The 20,677-nt window shown below is 42.5% G+C and overlaps 1 protein-coding gene across 6 annotated transcripts in view; it reads right to left on the minus strand.

Annotated features, from left to right (window-relative positions):
* Positions 1-20,677, minus strand: part of Sox5 (SRY-box 5) — a 388,682-nt gene that overhangs the window by 178,945 nt on the left and 189,060 nt on the right. For all 6 annotated transcript variants that reach the window (XM_026787923.1, XM_026787920.1, XM_026787922.1 and 3 more), the window contains one exon: positions 18,183-18,251. In XM_026787923.1, the coding sequence (XP_026643724.1) occupies positions 18,183-18,251 (69 nt within the window). The remainder of the gene's footprint in view (positions 1-18,182; positions 18,252-20,677) is intronic.

Consider the following 20,677-nt stretch of genomic DNA (forward strand, 5'->3'; position numbering starts at 1 on the left):
GACCCACACCTGACCCAGAACCCAGCTGACCCACACCTGACCCAGAACCCAGCCAGAACCCAGCCGACCCACACCTGACCCAGAACCCAGCCGACCCACACCTGACCCAGAACTACCTGACCCATACCTGACCCAGAACCCAGCCAACCCACACCTGACCCAGAAACCAGCCAACCCACACCTGACCCAGAACCCACCATACCCTGCTGTATGATATTTTGTTTGTGTTCTGACAAATAAAGCTTGCCTGAAGATCAGAGTGTGGAGCTAGACACACTAGTTAGCCATAGAGGCTGGGCAGTGGTGGCACACACCTGTAACCCCAGCACTTGGGATCTCACATCTGTAATCCCAGCACTAGGGAGGTCGAGATGGGAATCGAAATGGCTGGGCAAAGAGAGGAATATAAGACAGAAGGAGACAGGAGTTCAGTCCTTTGTTCTGAGGATTCGGTAGAGGTAAGAAGTCTCTAGTGGGGGGATCCTTTACCTCCCTGATCTTCAGGAAAGCTTTATTTGTTACAGCACAAACAAATCATGACCATCCTACACACACCTGATCAAGGTCCCACCCTATCCACATCTGATCCAGAAGCAAAAGGAAATAAATCTCCATCGTTGTGGCCCACCTAACGTGAGGTCATCTACAATAGAAGGCCCGTGGAGCAATCATGAGAGCAGCTCTAACAGCATTGAATGTGAATGCTATCAACTAACACACTGTAAAGATGGTGTGCAGAGAACCCACACTACGCCTGCAGCTCTGGGGTTGCTCCAGGGCACTGGTTGTTACAGCTCCCCAGATGTCCAGTGCTGCTGCATTACCCCATTTTTAAGCTTCATGGTTGACTAATGGATACTGGAGGGGGATTGTGCATTTCCTTGTGTGTGTAGGGGTATCTGTGTGTGAGTGTGTAGGGGTCTGCGTGTGTGTGTGTGTGTGTGTGTGTGTGTGTGTGTATGTGTGTGTGTAGGAATGTGTATGTGAATATACTATCCTGGAGTACTTTGCCTTGTCTGCGCAATGTGAGCACTAATAGTGTTTTTCATTGAAATATTCTGGCTATTATTTCTCAGGTGTCTTTTGGTGTACATATATGCTCATCTGTCTTACTGATTTCTGAATTCTTCATGATATTCCACAGAATACATGTATAGCAGGAAACCATCAAATGCTTCTCTCAAATTATCTTTTAAAAGCCCTATATAAATTTATAGTCCAAGGCTGTGGAATAATTTTCATAACTAAAGTTAGAAATATTTAAATCACTCCATTTTAGTTTCAAGTAATATTCCATTTTCTATGTAAATATGCCTTGTTGTGAGTTAATATATTTAAACATAAAATGAAAAAGTGAGAAACTGTCTATATTTAAAAAGAATACTTATTTTTCAAAAAAAAAATAACATTGATGACTTGTGGAAATATGCCTCTTGATTTTTAAGTTGTGTTATTTTAACAAAAATGGGTACTTAAATATTACAAAAACTTTTATCAAGTACTATGAATACAGAAGATGTACTAGTATAAAAATCTATATTAATTTTATGAAAAATCAATACACAGAACTGTGCATAGGCCCACACACCTCAAATACCAGTGGCTGAGAGATCAGGAGTCCAAGCCTGTTCTCTGCTACATAAAAAGTTTGAGGCTAACTTTGACTGCATAAAACCCTGTCTCATAAGACCTTTTAGATAAGTATCATAAAGTAGTATTTCATGGAATTGTTTAAGAGTGATAATTATGCCTTCCTGAGACATAAGATTTATTATTTTAACAAAATTGCATCCCATGATGGCCACACACACACACACACACACACACACACACACACACACACACACAAACGTATGCACGTGCCTGCAGTTTTAGAGGTTTAAGCAGTTTTATTTGCATGGGTGTTTTGCTATACAAATGTCTGTGCACCATGTGCAAGCAGTAACCATTGTCACTCTCAGGGTGAGTGCTAAGAGCTGAACTTGGGTCCTCTGGAAGAACAGCCTGTACTCTTGAGCCATCTTTCCGAACCCCGATAAATACTCATGTCTGCAGCAGCTGTGTTGTTAACTATCATTGTGTGTGTGTGTGTGTGTGTGTGTGTGTGTGTGTGTGTGTGTGTGTGTGTGTGAAAAAGGATCTCACACAGGCATTCAGACTGGACTGAAACTCACTAGGTAGCCCAGGCTGACCTTGAATGTGTGACAATCCTCCTGCCTCAGTTTTCCAAATACTGGAATAATAGCCACTGGGCATTATGTCCAACTACTTCTTGCCACGCTGTCTTCATTTTGGCACACACTGACAAGACAGAGTATGGTGGGAAGTCAGAGCCGCTTAGCCCTGTTTTAATTTCATAGCGTGTGACAGAAGTAACATTTAAAGGTCAGAGAGGACAGGCACACTCACTTCTGCTCTGTGGAGCCTGCTATTACTCCAAGCACCTTAACTTTTACGAGCAATAACAACATCAGCCCTTCTGCACTAAACACAGCGATGCCAGGTTATTGGACACAGCTGGGGGCGAGATGCGGTTTGGGTGAGGCAATCAGCTGTTCGCATATGCTCCTGCTGGCTGAAGTCCACACACATGCCTATCAGTGGTGGAGCACACTGCAGCTTTAGGCTGCCCATCATTTGCCAAAGCTCAGCCCCGAAGAATAGTAAAACAGGTTGGTCAACAAGTGAAGGCCACTTCACCGTCTTTTATCGCGATGTCATGACCTCCGGCAACACAGCTCAGAAAATGTAGACTTAGCTTAACCACCTACTGCAGTTGGACAAAATTCCCACGAGCCAACGCAGATTTAAAATATTCCCGTGGACAGCTTCCGCTGTGTTTTTTAAAAGCTTACTACACTTTGAAGTCAACGTTGGAGGGGAACTCTAAAGTGCAGAGTGAACAGAAACCGGGATGGAAATAAAGCTTTGGCCAATCTCGCTTTACCTCGACACAGGTGAACCAGGGCTGTGGTTTGAAAGAAGCCTAACTTCAGTCCCGCCAATAATAAAGCCATTTCTGAGAAATTAACAAAGATGCCAAGAGAGAACACTGAATATTGCTAATAAAGAAAGAGCAAAGGGCGGTTAGGGTGAGTAAGACCAGGTTCTTGCTGGGCCACGTTCCACTGATACTGCCCTTAACCTCCGTTATTATTGTTCTCCCTCCCATTGATGACAGACACTTACGGTCTTAATTGCAGCTCTCTGACTTTCAGTGTGTATTAAAGAGTGAACAGAAAGGAGAACCACAGCCTTCCTTACTATCATGTTTATTAAAACTGGCTCAGGATCACATGAGGGGAGTGTTATATTAAAGCAGGCCTGTTTGCATCTAACCCTGTAACTGGAGGACACTGATGAAGGAAGGAGCCCCTGTGTACCCAAGCAGATCATCTAAGCAGATGATGTGGGGGACACCCCACTGGCATTTAGTACGGCCTCATGCAGTTGCAATGGAATAAAGCTTAATCGTGGTCCAGGCAGAGAGGAGAGACCAGTAACGACAAATGAGGGCAGCATATGCTGACGTAAACCCCGCTTCTCCTTCAAGTGAACGACACCACAGAGTGAAGAGAAACAGAGCGACGTTCCTCTAACCCAAACTGTCACTGGCCCGGGCGGCAAAGTTGCTGTTGACTTGATGAACTTTTCCCCTCCATTTAAACAAGTGACTTAGAATATATTTTTTGTTGCCCAGTTGGTTATTACTCAGGAAAATAATTCATACTTCTTCAATTATAAGTCATATTAAAGTGTTTTCAAATTACAGAGTGTAAAAGACGAAATAATTACAAAATATTTAACATTAAAATAATAAATAACTGCCTAAGTGTTTTCAGAAAAGAATAAAGTCATAAGAATCGTGTACGTGGACTGGTGAGAAGGATGCCTCAGTGGGTGAAGTCGGTTACCATCACGCTCAAGGATGAGAGCTCACACCCTGGGTCCCAAAAGAGAGACCTGACTCCTGAAAGCTGTCTTCTGCTAGCCACACACCTGTTGTGTCATGTGCGTCTCCCCAAAATAAATCAAATGTAAACGCAATTTTAAACACAAAATTTAAAATATGTGTACGAGGGAAAGATTTAGAAAAGAAAATAATCACAATAATTTAAAGATGTTACCACTTCTTAGTGCTTCTAGAAAATGCTATTTAGAGGAAGAAAATGAAACTGCAATTATTTTGGTATGTACACTGCTCAAGTTTCTAAAATATTCTCAGTGAAATGAAATGTAAAAACTTAGGAACTACTTCAAACTGGCATTTTGGCTTTGTCCTGAGGTTGTGTGGTCCAAAAGATGAAAGATAAACTTCATCTGTCAATCTTTACCTAAAGAAGAGGCTGGTCTGTAGACACTGCTGTATATTCTAGGCTAGCTCATCTGTAGATACTGTGTACACCCCAGGCTAGCTCATCTGTAGACACTTCTGTATATCCTAGGCTAGCTCATCTGTAGATACTGTGTACACCCCAGGCTAGCTCATCTGTAGACCCTGCTGTATATCCCAGGCTAGCTCGTCTATAGACTCTGCTGTACATCCAAGGCTAGCTGGTCTGAGAGCTTAGAGAGATTCTTTAGTCTCAGCCCACACAACCACAGAGGCTAGGTAGACAGTAAGGTACAAGGGGAGGGATGCATGTCCTTAGCAAGGGAAAAATAGTTAGGAATGGATGGGAGCAGGGACTGAAATCGGAGGATCAAACAGGAAGGGGAAGGAAAGACATAGGACGGAATACAGGAAGAGATGGCTAAAACTAAAACCAGTTGAGGGACTGAATGGAAACCTAACAGTAGAAGTCCCCATTGTCTATGCAAATATGAAGGTGACCTAAATTAAATTGCCAAATAACAGGGGCAACAGAACCCCAGCGGGGCCTCTCTTGTCACCAAAGGAAGCTTTCAATACTGGAATTGGATACAGCTAATGCTTGGCCAAAGGGATTCCATGAAAACAACTCAGGCTATTGCAAAGGCTACTGGTAGCTCTCCACAAACTGACAGCAAGGCCCTGTTGCTGAAAACAACACGTATATAATTGACTCACTGAATACAGAGCCATCGAGCGGTGCCAACCTGGAATCTTCATCTTTGCGTACTAGTATTCATGTTGCTGGAAGGAACTCTTCACCAACCCAGCTATAAACTGTTTTCTCCCAGAGTTAGCTGCCTGCTGGGTGCAATCGCAGTGCAAAGCTTGTGGAAGTGGCCAACCAAGATCTGGTTTGTGTTAAGACCCACGCCATGAGATGAAACCTACACCCAACACTGCTTGGGTTGCCAAGAACCGAGACTAGGTAGGCCAAGGGCCTAGGGAAAACCAGATACTATCGTTCTGCTAAAGGAGCATAGCAATAATATGATATTGTACTGTAATCATAGACCAGTGTCTCACTCAGCCACCAGCAGAAAAGCTTCCTCCTGCAGCTAAGAACAAATACTGAGACCCACAGCCAGGCAATACGCAGAGTGAGAGACCTTGGAGAACTTATCCCTAAAAGGGATGTCTCCATTAAATCCCTCCCCTTAGGCATTAGGGAACTCTACAGAAAGGAAGGAATTCAGCAGAAAATGTGTGACAAGTCAGAGGGGATGGAAGACACCATGGCCAGCAGGAGATGGTCAACGCCAAATGAACTCAGTGACCTCTTTGGAGCTTCTTTGTCTCATAATGCTAAGTCAGAGCATCTTTTAACCTTACAGGTCTTCATGTATGTATTATGGCTTCTGTTTTTATAAAAATGGAAATACTTGTGTTAGAATGTGTTTGTGTGTATATGTATGTGTATATATATGTATGTATATATATGCATATCTACAGGTTTCTTGTGCTTTTTCTTTGGTTCTTTAGTTTGGTTGTGTTTTTTCTATTTTGTTTTCCTTGGGTTTGATTTATCTTATTGTGTTTTTACTTAATTATTATTCCTTAGATGTCTGTTTGTTTTCTAAGTAGAGACAGAAAGGGTGTGGATCCCGATGGGAGAAGAGGTAGGCAGCAATTGGAGGAGTGGGTGTAAGGTAAGTTGTAATTACAATTTATTACATTAAAATATATTTTCAATAAAAGAAAAAATAATCTTGCCTAAAAAATAAAAATACTAACTGTATATATTGTTAAGTTTTCAATGTACACTTCCCATGGCAAACTTCTGATAATTGTCGTGGAGTTGGAATATCCAATGTCCTGATTGTTAGATAAAGGATGCCATTTATAATTCTTGTGCAAACATTCAAACATTGTCCCAATTTGTTATGATAGTTAATATTTGCGCCACACTACAGGTAAAGTAAATTCCATCTATTAGACTCTGCGGACTGGATGTCGGTCTGTGTCCATAAGTAGCTGTGCCCTTGTAACCCTTGCTGGAACCCTTGTTGCGTGATGCTGTGCGGGGATGAAGTGAGAGCAAGAACACGACCATCCCTGACTAGCGCCCATGGGCAGGCCCCTCGTTATTTTTGGATCACATTTTTATCGACAAAAAAAAGTTTGAAAAGTTATCCCTGTCAATTCTATTTTTCTTTTATCTCTATCATCAACCCAAAGAGTAATTCAGTACTATTTAGCATGTTGACTGTGCCGAGGACATTGACCTAGAGCAGAATCATGACCCACACAGATGCCTCCTTTGGCAAGAAAATATTGCGATGAAAAGACACAGCCTAGATAAAGGTGGTATTCAGCAAGGTCCCTATTCCCTAAGGACTTATGACCATCCACAGACAGCTGCGGTTAGATATTTTTCTATAATATTCTTCTCTTGCTCACTCGGAAGTTAATCTTCCAAGCATACCTGAAGCTCAGCACTAAATATTAGTATTGTTTCATCTTACAACAGTTGTGGTCTCAAGCATGCAGTCGGCTACCCACTAATTAATTAAAAGAATACCCCATAAATTTACTTTACTGAATCGCAGAATCAAGCTAGAAAGTCGGAAGAATTAACTGTGAATATATTTATGGTGACCTTATCTTCAAGTCAAGCAGTGGGATATGTTATTTATTCTGACAGATACAAGTGGTTTTATGGGCTACCCAACTGAAATCAGTTATGTACATAGTTAGCATGTTTGCACTGGAGGGTTGGGATTCATTGGGGTCAATGCCTCTATCTTATTAAGGATCTAAGCTATAACGAAATGCGTGGATACTCAAATGAAGCATCTGGAAAACAAATGTCCAAAATATTCAAATAGGACACATGACCTAATAACTGAGGGTCCAAGAGTCCTTTATAGGAATTATTTTAATTTGTGAAACTTACACTCAGGGAATCCAAAATGTTCAGGTTTCCATTAGAATTATCTCAGTGCTACATGTAAAATGAAAAGAAAAATTAAACATCCAACTCTATTCTATAGGAATACAGTTTCCACTTAGGCATGGAAGAATATTGTCAACACACAGTATAAATATTAAATATTTACAGAAAGAAAGACGAGTATGAAGTGAGACTCTTGGAGAGGAAATGATCACCCGTGCTCAGGGTGACACCTTTTATAACTCAGGAGCTTCCAGGCATCACTGGGTCAAAGGTAACTGCTTGTAGAAATAGCACAAGAGTCTACAGAAATTTCTACATGGGATGCTTCCTGCTAATTGCAAATTCCAACACAAATGTGCTCGTATTATGTAACTATTGCTTCATCTCCAGAATCACGACCTTAACTACAATGCGTTTTCTCGCACCTCTTTGTAGCTGTTTGCTTGTGGGATAATTTCTATGTCTCTCCGTCTCCACACACGCAACACCACCTTTTTATATACATTACTTCATTGTCAAATGTCTTTTAGTGCTTCTGGGTCTGACTGATGCAAGATGTTATTTTGAACATGCCAGAGCATCTAAGCGGCTCAGTCTTTTCTTTGCAGGCTGCATTCTTTGATAAGTGGCGAAGCTTCCCACTTATCAGTCACTCAAAGTGACTGTCCCTGTCAGTTGTGTACAAAGCGCAATCAGTTTGGAAGCGGGGACACCAGCATTTTTCTTCTCAGCTTGAAGCAAACACGTTTTGACTGCTAGTCATTCAATTTTAAAGCATCCTCAATTAGGGGCGGATGAAGATATAAAGAAAACACATTCTAAACACCTCCACCAGGCAACAGAAGAATTTTATTGTTATCTCTTGATTTCCCTTACTGCGGCACCATCCCGCCTCTTTTTATGGCTGTATGACATGAGTGCTCATGACAACAAGCCATCTATCATGAAAAGATGGCACCAACATATTATACTAACACACTGGGACAGCTCTCTCTCTCTCTCTCTCTCTCTCTCTCTCTCTCTCTCTCTCTCTCCCCTCTCTCTAACATACACACATATATCACTCCACAGTAAAATAATTTTTGAGCCATTCTTTGATCCGTGTTCAAAATTTAACTAATGAAAATATAGAATTTAATAGGACAATGAGAAGAAAAGTCAGGTAAAGAAAGGAATCATGGGATGGAGAAATAAAATACAAGAAACAGAGAAAACTACCAGGAAATAGATCCCATGGTGCAGTGCAGGTGTCTGTGTAGGTGCTGGGCCAGGCAGGAAAGTGAGACATGGAAGCTGAAAGAACTCGACCATACCCACAAACGAATGGTGCTCACCGGAAGCGGGAAGAGCACACATATGGATAAATGTGTGTGCATGTGTGCATCAACATACACAGCAAATGTTAACCTATATGGGTCCACAATGCAGCATGTACGTATGATATCAAAACAATTCTCTTATACGTGAACAACATACATGGCAAATGTTAACTTATATGGCTCTACAATGCAGCATGTACGTATGATATCAAAACAATTCTATTAGTTTTGACACACATTTGTTTATATTATGGGAGACAGTCTGCCTGGGTTAGTTACTTACTGAGGTATTACAATTGGATCAAGAACAGCAAAGAAGAAAGAAAGAAAGAAAGAAAGAAAGAAAGAAAGAAAGAAAGAAAGAAGGAAGGAAGGAAGGAAGGAAGGAAGGAAGGAAAGAAGGAAGGAAGGAAGGAAGGAACGAACCAGTCTTTCTTGTGTGAAGACAGAAGTCTCAGTTTTGAAGTGCTGGTGAATGAGGAGTCCCATCTAGGCAAGCATATGCATGTGGACCATCTTCCTCGTGTTTAAATATTTACTTTATCCATTTAGAAAAGAACCGCTCTCGTTCTGTTTACTGCAGAAAGCAAAGCTAAATGACTTTCTTAAAACAAACGCTGTCACATTTGCCAATTTGCCGGCTTTATTATGTTTGATAAGTCTAGTTTGTCTCATTTTCAGCGATTATCTGAATGAAATTGCTTGTCAGCAGCCTCGAGTGCAGGGAGGAGGATGGTACCTTTTTAGTTAATAGATGTTGAACTGTCAAGGTGTCAGCAACACACACACACATACACACACACACAAATAATAAGTACAATAAAAAATTTAAAACAGAAATATGGAATTATTGTCAGTCTTAATCTTTTCTATTCTACATAATGGGCAATGTATTCTAATTTGATTTTTAATAGATCCATTCAATCCATAAAATAAGCTTATGTCATCTGGTTACTGGGACACACAGATACTTGGTTATATCAATGAGAAAGACGGGATTTTTGATGTTAAAGAAATTAATGCCTAGTACATGTTAGTGTATGAGGGCAGACCAAACAAGACAACTCCAAGTAAATTTTCTCCTTCAGTCCGTAAGAAGGAATCCAAACCCAGAAGAAGGGAGCAAAGCATCACAGTGTGGGAGGACCTCCCCCAAATGACCATATTGGAAGAGTCTCGAATGGAGAAAGTTTCACCTACCATACCAAATGCAAAGAGAGAGCTCTGGGGTGTGTAGATGGAAATGTCCACACACTGATTCTAGAAGTTTCTTGGCCTGTTTCTGAAACCAGGAAGGGACTGATCTTCAGAGTGAGGGAGAAGAGACAATGAGTTGAGATGGTGGCAGAGACTCAGTCTAATGGAGCAGGCTGAGGAACATGAATTTATGCATGAAATCATTTTGAGCACAATATCCAGACTGAGGCTACCATACTAGCAGCAAAGTGCAGGATGTCCATTGATGGTCTCTGGTGCTTAGTTCTGGTGGTCAGTTTGGTCAGTAAAGGAATGCCTAAGGGATTGACCATGCAAGCTCAGTATGTCAACATTATTTTCAGAGAACCATTTCACCAGCCCTCAGCAGTAGAGTGTTGTCTTGAAAGATACATTATCTGTTGGTGATATAGGTTGATGGAAAAAAAAACACAACTGGAGGTGGGGCCTGGTTAGAGGAAATGTCACCGAGGCATCTCTTTGGGGGGCACCGCATCTTGATCCTTGCTGCATCTCCTTTTCCTCGCTGCTGTCTGAGAAGAAGCTAAGTTCGGCCACCACTGTACACTCCTGCCACTCTGATGTTCTGCCCAAGCAAAAGGGCCTAAGAAAGTATGAAAGAACTCTCTGTCCTTCCTGGGATCTGTCGGGGATCTGGGGGGGGCACAGTAGCTAGTACTGAGTCTAAGGAAAAGACTCAGTGATGGACGGTGACGGCTGCTGGCGCAATTAGCCCAATGGCACATGTTGGCCACCTAGACTAGGAAGTCACTGCCAAAGGCTGGTGGACTGGGAGCTTCTGAGGGTAAACCAGGGTTAACAGACTCAGTTCGAGCCATGAGAAAACGAAAACTAAAATGTGTCCCGTGATTTTGATCAAACCAAGTGACAAATGATGTCATATTTAGTAATGAGGAGACTAGCAAAAAGTAGATTTTAGGGGATAATTAAAGGCTATGTTTTGGCAAATTGAGATCTGAGGTGTATGGTAAGTATCCATGTTAATAAGGAAGGTAGGCCTTGAGATGTGATCTCAGGTTGAACAGAGAGGCACCTAAACTACGGAGAGAAAAGTGAACTATTTCTTCATGTAAATGTCATGTGAACATACTGCAACAAGGAAGTCAGGTCAGAACACGAAGCAAGTCATGGGTGGAGCATCCTGAAGAGTCAGCCTTCTAAGAATGATGCAGGTTTCACAAAACAAAGCTGGGACAGGGCACAGGAAGTAGTGTGTGTGTGTGTGTGTGTGTGTGTGTGTATGCGCACGCGTGGGAGGGCAGTGAATAATTTAAAAGAAGGCAAGATTCTTCAACTTTATCAAGTGCTGCTTTGCACTCAAAAAGACGATGACTGAGAATCTACTATTTCCAGGACGTTCCTCCCTGAAGAAACAAACTCCGCCTCAACCCTTAGGGCCCTTGTGAGTTACAGAAAAGGTGAGCCTTGTGACTGATGGGACAGGTGTTCTCAACTCCTTATTATCCAATGATATGTCTTGCTTTTCTAAATATAAGAATATGATACTATGATAATATAATAGCTTCATTTCTCACTGTGTAGAAGCTGTGCTCCAGGGTCTTAGCCAATGACCGGAGGACCTGACTTTACAAACACACACAGGTGCACATGAGCATACATACACATAAAGTAAAAATAGCAATTAATTCTACTTTGTTTATAAGTTTCATGAATACACATCAGCAAAAGCTAAAAAAAATAATCTGTGTGTCTAGGAACCAATACACATTTTATTTGTGTTGCAGGTGCCTGGGTACTGGTCCTGACCTGTGATGTCTCTGTGATCTTCATGCAATAGCTCATCTGTTAATATTCTGATAATTTCCCTCATTTCGAATCTTTTCTTTTCCTGAATTCTCTTTAAAACAACTCCCTATGCTCTATGAATTCTGTGAATCCACCCAAGAGCATTTCTGCTGCCTCCCCATGGAGGTAAGACAAACAGAACAACAGTGGTTCACGTTAGGTCATCTTCGACTTATGCCCTGAATTCTGTTTGCTTTGATCTGTGCTGTTTTGTCCCCATGGTCTTATCTAAGAGCATATAGGCCCTACTTTGTAAAATGACAGGACATGGATCGTAGATCAAGAGAAGGGATCAACTAACTCTGTCCACAGGGAACAAGCAGGAAAACACTGGGAACTCATGGCAAACCTGCCTTCACCTTCTTACTGGGCTGGATTGTCATTTAATAGAATGGTCATATTTGCAGCTCGTGAAAGGGCAGCTCCTCAAGCAGAGGGAAGGTTTGGATATGATGCTCTGGGTGAAGCCTCCAAGTGGATTTCCCTGCAGACTCTTCTGACCCCGGCTTCTCCAGTCATCTGGAGAAGAAGATGACCCAAAATAGAAAGACAGAAAGAAGGGAAGGGAGTGAGGAAGAGGGCGAGGGGGGGAAGGAGGGACTTCCTTTCATAGGAGAACTTCCTCCCTCCACTACTTCCCCTGCTCCATCTGTTTTGGTAAAGAGGTCAAGTCAGGTTTTGTTTCAAACCCCAGACTAGAACTTCGGAGCACTGTCATCAATAACGGTATCTGCAAGTTTAAAAATCATAGTCACATCCTTTACATCCAACTAAATAAATTCATCCCAAAGGAAAGGGCAAAAGCCAGGAGAGCAGCATTGAAGAAAGGAGTACTGCACAGATTTTAGTTATTCTTATATCTTTAAAGAATTTCAGGAGATATTGAGGCTAAAACTATGAAGAGAAAACTAGGAAAAAATGAAAGGCAATTAGAAACCGTGGGACAGGGGAACGTGGTGGGAAAGATGTGGGAAGCCTTGACAGTCTGTCTCTTTACATTTGAGTGTAAATAGTGCCTGATTTTCAGCTGTCAGACAACTTGTAGGTGATACACATTTATAGTATCGTGTGTTCAGAGAAAATATACAGAAAACAGCAACTGGCTTCTTGGAGTGTGAGGAGAGAGGGTGTTCTTGTCCAACATGGGCAAGTGACAAGAGACTTGCTCTTCTGGACAAGACAGCAGTTATGAAGAAGCTGAAGTTTAAGAGGATCTACTAGGATAGCGTAATGGACACTTACCTGTACTGTGACGCTCCAGATGGGGAAGAAAGACTATATCAGCAAGGCAATAATAATAATAACGATAATAACAGAAACAACAATAAGTGATCTGGAGCTATCTCTGCATTTTAGGGTCATTTGAGTGCCAGAATAGTGATACAATTATATTTGGTTTGGGGGCTTATTGTTGTTATTTTATTGCTGGTGAGACTGAGTCTCTTAGGGATTCACTGTTTTGTCAAGCTGACCTCAAACTCATGGTAATCCTCCTGCCCCATCTCCACAACACTAGAATGACAGATGTGAGCTATCACACTATAGTGTGTGTGTGTGTGTGTGTGTGTGTGTGTGTGTGTGTGTAAGACATAAAGACTGGGAGGCCTTATGGTTGCTTTCATTATTCCCAGTGCCCATTTTGCCATATAACATGGGCTCTATTGGTGGAAATGATGATACAGATGCAAATCCACCTAGCCCTGCCTCTGACTACAGAGACAGCGTGGCCTAGAGAGAAGGGGAATGGGGATGCCTGCAATCCTGACATTGCGCTATTGCCAGGAGACCTATTGAAGCAGCAATCTCACAGGGGCTCCAGGTATCTCTTCTGAGGAAAAGCCCAGACAGCTGGCTTGCTGTCAGTCACAGCCCTCGGCCTCTCTGTCAGGACATACCACGTTCCTGTCCAAGCAGCTCTGCTTCCAGAATGTGAAAGACAGAAGAGCAGGGAGCTCGTGAAATGACTTCCATCTCCCTGCGCCCACTTTTAGTCTCCTGTGTCAGCAGCAAGAGCATACAGATCCCGTCCAGTCATGGGATTTGTACTTCAAACAGTACAAACGGAGCTGGAACTCCAGGGGTTAATCAAGTCCCTTCTCAGGTTCAAATGCTGCCTTAATGGCCCACTGCTTGTTCTTGGCATTGCCAGGCTCCCAAAGAGACAAGGTTACCTTGTAATCTCTCTGTGAGCCTTTATGTGGGGGTCTGACTGAGGGGAGTAAAAGGCCTCTGACTTACCACACTCAGGGAAAGAAATCATAAATCAGCAGGCCAGCTAAGCATGATTGTGTCACTGCTAACATTATTATATTTTCAATACAGTATTTCAGTAGGTTTCTTTCTGCATAATAATCTATCAAGAATTACCCAAATTCTAATGAGCTCAGAAAACTTTGGCTCCAATAAAACGAAGCTTTTCTCACAAATTGGTTGAACCCATGACTGTGACTTAATCATTCAAGTTACATTTTGACTTTGTAAGCTTAAGTTCCCAGGGCTGGGGGGGGGTCATTTTCAAAGCTGGACCATTAGGCTATAAATGGTAGGATATTGGTAGGATAAAAATGAATGGGGCTCAAACTTGGGATGTTTAGAAGTAGCCAGCATCCCCAACTTTCAGATGTGGGGAAAATCCAATCTTAAGTGTCACAGATCACAAATGTAAAAAGGAGAGATGAGTCCAAATAGAAACTTTTGAAAACCCATTGAAGTTCGAAAATCTCATGAATCTCCAACATTGTACTCTCAGTTTCAGTAATGACCCTGTGAAGATTGTGTTCATATGCATGTGTGTGCACATGTGTATATCTACATGTGTACTATGTGTGTTTATGTGTTATGCATGCATGTGGGTATATGTTTGTCTATATGTCCGTGCATGTGAACCAGTATGTATACATATGCATATATAAGTATGTAGATATGTGAAATGTGTACATGTATGTTTGTGTGTACATATATTTGTGTGTATGTATATGCATATAAATGAATTTCCATGCATATGCATGTTTCTGTATGTGCATGTCTATAAGGGTGTATGTATTTTTCTGTGTGTATGTGTATGTCTGTTGGTGTGTCAGTGTAAATATGGGTGCGACTATATGAATGTGTGTATATGTGTGTGAATATGTGTATGTGTACATATGTGAGTGACTGTCTATATTCTTGCGTCTCTGTGTAAGTATGTATATAGATATATACACGTATGTACGGATCTCTTTATGTATATATGTATATGTGTATCTCTTTGTGCACACATGTATGAGAGTATGTGTGAGTGACTGTTTATGTAAATGTGAATGTATGTGAATTCTTCCGTGGTGTGTACATGCCTGGGTGTGTGTGCCTTATGTGTGCCTAGAAAAGATACTAAAGCTCGCTGGCTCTGGAAACACTGAAAGAACACATTTTTCTCCCTCCTCCTGACCTGGTGTGTGCTCACCAAATGATTCCCCTCAGAGGCGTCCCTCCTCAGGTATTAAAGTCCCCATTTTAGAGCTGAGAAGGAAGAACTTCAGAGAACAAAGGCCAGGGTCTCAGCGTCACTGGTCTAACAAGGCATGCCAATGTGCAGACTGGTTTGAGGGCAGCTCAGTCAGGAACAGTTCTCCTCAGGTAGCCTCTCAGGTATAAGCTGAGGGTTGAGTCTCTTGTGTGCTTTAGACTGGAATGTCCCTCCCCAATGGGAACACCAGAGGGATTAAGGGCTTCCTTCACGCCCAAGCAGCCATGGGCAGGGTCAATGGGCCAGAACAGTGACTAACGTGGCCTGCTTACCTTACGGATCAGAAACCGTAACACTGGTTTATAAGTGACTGATTCTTTCTCCCCGAGAGAACACAGCGAACAGTGGTCCAGAAGCTGCTCAGAACAGGAGATGGAGAAATGCCACCATTCTCTTAAAGTTCAGACATAAAGTCCTGGAGGGAGCCGTGAGACAAATGCCTCTGACAAGCAGCAGGCTCTCTTAAGATATGTTAAAGGTTTTCATCCTTGAACACACTGTGGGATCAACACTGTTCATAGACAAGAAAGCCCATGAATTCTATCCAGTACTGTTAGAAACAGGCGAACACATAAATTAAGGCACGCCTGTAAGCACCTCCCCCAAAGCTGCAGAAACTCCATCTCCTCAGAGAGTCTGACCAGAAAAGGAACGTGCATCTCTGGGGATGTTCAATTTGTTGTCATAGAGAAGCTGAGTGGAGGTCACTTATTCTCTTTCCTGAAAGGTTTTTCTATAGTGAGTCGGGTCAAGATGGACCGCCAGCCTTGGTTCATTATGTGAAACACAGAGAATCATCCACATCAGACACAGAGTGACTTTCTGTTAAAAGGAAATCGGGAAATGCATTGCTAAAAAGTTATTACTGTAGAAAGTTCACATAGAGGAAGAAAGGAAGTCAAGAACAGAGAGGTTTCTCCCCTGAAAAAAAAAAAAATGAACCTGGGAAGATAGCCTTTTCTGCAGTCTGTAGAAATGCCATGTCATACATTACAGTGTGTTCAGGGCTGGTCACAAGAGGTGGGGATAAAAGCTCATTCCTTTAAGGCTGGTAGATGAGCACCGTAGGAGATCCTGCTGCCGTGTAGGGAAAGAAAGCTGCAGCCTCCACTGTCCCAGCATCAGCTCTCAGCAGGACCTGGACATGTTCTTGAGGGGACGTGAAGGGTTCTGGGGTTATGACAAGGTCTGGCCTCTAGACATTATTATCTGTGTCATTTTAAAGCAGAACAGGAACCTTTATTCTTCTTCTAACCCCAATGAGTTGTTTGAAGAGTTCTGTCACAATATGCTAACCCTGTTAAGCCTCTAGCATGAGATATATAGAAAGAACATTCACTCCAATTAAAATCATGGATTTCAGAATGATCTTGCTTTTAAGAGCCATAAAAAACCTTTCATAAAGAAAGTGATTAAATCCTCAGTGATTTAAGGAAAGCATTTCTTGTGCAAATCTATGTGGGATTTTCCCCCAGAACAAGCAGCAGAGTGTAACTTATCTTCATTCTGTTCAGGACTGAGGAGAACAAACTCACAGGTCAAGAGTGATTTTGATGTAGAAACTGGTTCGTAAGTGTGAAAATGCCCCCACTTCCGCTCATTGAAATATAAATTTCAGATGAGGAAGAAAGATGCCCAAAATAACCTCACCTTCAGAGAGACCAACTAAAAACAAAGAGAAACCCTGAACAAGTCACCATTTGGTGACAGAATTTTGCAACATGCCAGTCCTGTGTAAAGCTTTCTAGCTGCAAGTCTTCAAAATCAGTCTAGCTTACTGAGTAGAGCTATCTAACCCATGGAGGATGGCAAAGGCCTTTCTTAATAGGTAGACTACTTCAACAAAGGGTTTCGGGGCAGTCTATGTGTGGCTTAGATAACGGTCTAGCTCAATGTTCTGTAACGCAGAAACTGGAATTCATTGTTTTGTGGGGTCTGAAGCAGCAACAATGGAACAAAACAACCCAGCCTGTGCAGCGGGGATGAATAACGCCTGTTGGTATGTTGATTTCTACACAAGGTGTTACAGCTTCATTTTAAAGAAAGAGAAAGAGATCAGAATATCAGATAAGTATTTTCAGATAGCAAATGGAATTTAAGCTTTAGAAAGTTCCTGACTACGGATGGACTAAGAAAGAATAAGTGCTGGCCCACATGTCGTAGGATAAAGTCATAGTAGCTGAGCCGGTCAGATAAAAGGGAAGGAGTGTGGTCAGTAAATAAATTAAAGCCACACTGATAACCTGAATGAAATACTTTCTACATCTGCCTCTATGATATGTACACTATAAAATATTATATCCCAGTAGAAAAGTTTAAGAATGATGAATTTCTACCCTAATATGATAACAATAATTCAATAATTTAATCCTGAACCAGACAATCATTTAAACTTTGAGTCTCCAAGACATAAGTGACACCAGAAAAGGGGGCTTCAAGATGAAAAAGAAACAGTTCTGTCCAAGTCCATATTAGTACACATCGGAAAGCAAGTCTCTTCTCATGTTTGATTTCATCACTAACTACCATGGCAGGTATGTCTACCTTATCAGTGTCCTTCAACACTGTGGATCTCCATAGAATAAAGACGGACTTGATCTCCCCAGGCAGTTCCACTGTGAGATCTGCCCCACAGCGAATCACTGCCTTCTCCCAGCCCCTCTTTGATCACAAGCCTCTGTCAACAAAATCTCTGAGTTTGCGACCAAAACCCAGCTGTACCTCTCTGCTCGGTCCTCCATCTACCCCATTAGGAATGTCTTCAGGCTCATCTTCCGACACTAAAGCATAAAGGAGTGGAACAGAACTCTATAATGATCGCTCCTAGGTACAAGGAAGAAGCTGCTTGGCAGCCTGCTCAGATGGATGCTCCCTGTCAAGGTATAGCATGTGCCAGAGGAACCACTTGAACATGCACCACACAGAGAACATATAGAGAATGGGGCCAGAAAGCACTTCCAGCTTGGAGGTCATTTCCACCGAATTATACAAGACTAAGAAACGACGATCTCTCTTTAAAAGGAACATGTTGAAAGTCTGATTTCTGACCTGGATCTGTTGCTGAAGCAAGTTGATTTTGTGTTGTTGCTGCAGAAGCTGCTGCTGTTGCCTTGCGATCTGTGGAGAAACGTAGAGAACACAGTGAGACCCAGGGTGGGAAGGGCAACTTTCTACCCACCTAAGATTGGATATGATGCTCACGAGAAGATGCAAACGTCACTCCTCATGAGTTGAACTGTCAGCAGGTCATCCCCAAGGAGTATCAAACAAGACATTTGATCTCAGTGACCACTTATACCCCATTTGAAGCCTAAACAGTACCCCATCATAGTGAGACACTGAAAGTGTTCAATTATCATTCTCCACAGTGAGATAGCAACAGGTCCCTCTACCGACATTGTCAGTCCATAAACAACGTGTTTTGATGAAAAGAGGGGCTACTGGAACAACGTTCAGAGTAGCTCGAGGCCTCAAAGAACTAGACTCCTCAGTGAAGTTTTGGATTGTTCCGTTTGGTGTAGATACTATTCTCACTTGGGGCTCCCACAGACACCTTCAACAGTCGTCCCTCACACGCTCTTAGAGGTTGTCCACTTTTACCTCTCTCTCTCTCTCTCTCTCTCTCTCTCTCTCTCTCTCTCTCTCTCTCTCTCTCTCATTCAGAATGTGTTATGATCCCACCCCTTCAATCCAATTCAATGCTTTTGGTTTTGAACTTTCTCCCTTGGCTCCAGGACCTGGCACTCTCTTTTAATTCTGCATTGAATTAGATGTGGCAATCACCAAAGGCTTAATATCAATACCATTCCCTCCTCCCCCCATCTACATTTGTGCACATTCCTTCTGGTTCTATGTTCATTCTCCTGAACAAGACTTTTGTTTCAAGCTTCAGACCCATCTCTGCACACACATACTCAAGGATGCTCCAACTTCAACAGGCCTACAATGAATTGAGATTTAGACCTGCATGTGACAGCCTTGGGAGTTTTCCACCTCAGAGAAGAGCGGTGACATCCCACTGACATGGACTCAGCCTCTTCTATGTGAACACAGCATAATACCCTGAGCTATGACTATGTGGTTTTCTATTTATCTTAAGAACTCCCTATGCATAGGAAACACCTAAGAGTTCAGTGAAGTTAAATCAAGAGCATGTTTATGTGCATTTGCCAAGATGAGCGTGTACTTGCTAAGATCAGGGAGTCTGGAGATGAGTTCACAACGTCTGACTTCTAGTGGGAACCCCGAAAGGTAACCTCTGACCTCACAGAGCTTACCACCGTAATGGGCAACCCTGCGCCTCATTCTCACAAGGAGTCCTGGACTTGCCTGTCATTTTTATTACGTAACTATTTCCTTTAACTTCTTTATTAGAAAGTTGAGGAGGAAAGGAAGACGGGTGGGGCGTGACTGCACTGGAGCCGCTGTCATCCCTTCCTGGCTACAGAGCAGATAGGCTAGGGCATAACTCTGAACATTTCCTCATGAAATGAAGAAGGTAAGGAGAAAGGTAGGTTTTGTTTGGCTTGTTTGTTTGCTTTAAGAAGATTATTCAATTGCCATGTTTGGGGATTGTATCTCACATAGCATCACTCCATTTAACACCTAGTTCCTGTCAGAAATACCACAAGAATCCGTCAAGAACCTGACCACTTGGGCTCTTCTTCCCTCCTGGCTCCTGTGCTGAGCCACAGCCTAAGCTAGATGGATGTAACAATCTCTCACTGCTGTTCTTTATTTCTACCCTTTCTTCCCTCAGTCTATTATAAGCTTGTGTCCATAGATAGATCTTTAAAGACATAGCATGCCACGCTATTCATCTTTTCAAAACGCTTCTGTCCCACCCACTCAGGAGCACAAGGCAGCAACCGCATGGTGACTGAAAGCCCGTCAAGTTCAGTCTCCATCTTTCCTTTCATCTCCTCCCATGGCTTGACTTTTCACTCCGGCCAGAGTTCTCGCCTCCCTTCCTCTTGAACACACTGAGCATGCGGCTACTTCTCAGAGCTATTCCTGCATCTGAACCATTACGCTTGCTGTGAGCTCCTGTTGGGGCCCCCTGGCTGGGTGGCCAGGTAGCTTGCTCCCTTACCTTTGAGACTCTGCCCACATCTCTTACCTCGTCACTTTCCCTAAGGCCGCAGCTTTAACAGAGCATAGCTCTGCATCTGGACCCTCACTTGCAATCCCTGTCTTTGTATTTCTCAACACTCATGAAAATGATCTGAAGCCCACCGGGGAATTATTATGTCCTTCTCCACCTCTAATATCTAGATTGGACCCTGATTGATAAGGATTTGTTGAATAGATAGCCATGGACAGAAGCTCTGAATCTGGTGGGAAGGCTGCTGTGGTGTATGGATGGACTCCAGTGTTTGCGAGAGTCGTGTCAATTAGCACATACAAAGGGTGACAACCCACACTGATGGGAACTGCACAGAAAGTTGGGTCAGAATAAAGGAGCTTTGATTTCATCTCTTTCTTCTCTCTCTCTCTCTCTCTCTCTCTCTCTCTCTCTCTCTCTCTCTCTCTGTTTCTCTCTC

The sequence above is a fragment of the Microtus ochrogaster genome (assembly GCF_000317375.1).
Source record: "Microtus ochrogaster isolate Prairie Vole_2 chromosome 14 unlocalized genomic scaffold, MicOch1.0 chr14_random_2, whole genome shotgun sequence".
In the NCBI taxonomy this organism is placed as follows: Eukaryota; Metazoa; Chordata; class Mammalia; order Rodentia; family Cricetidae; genus Microtus; species Microtus ochrogaster.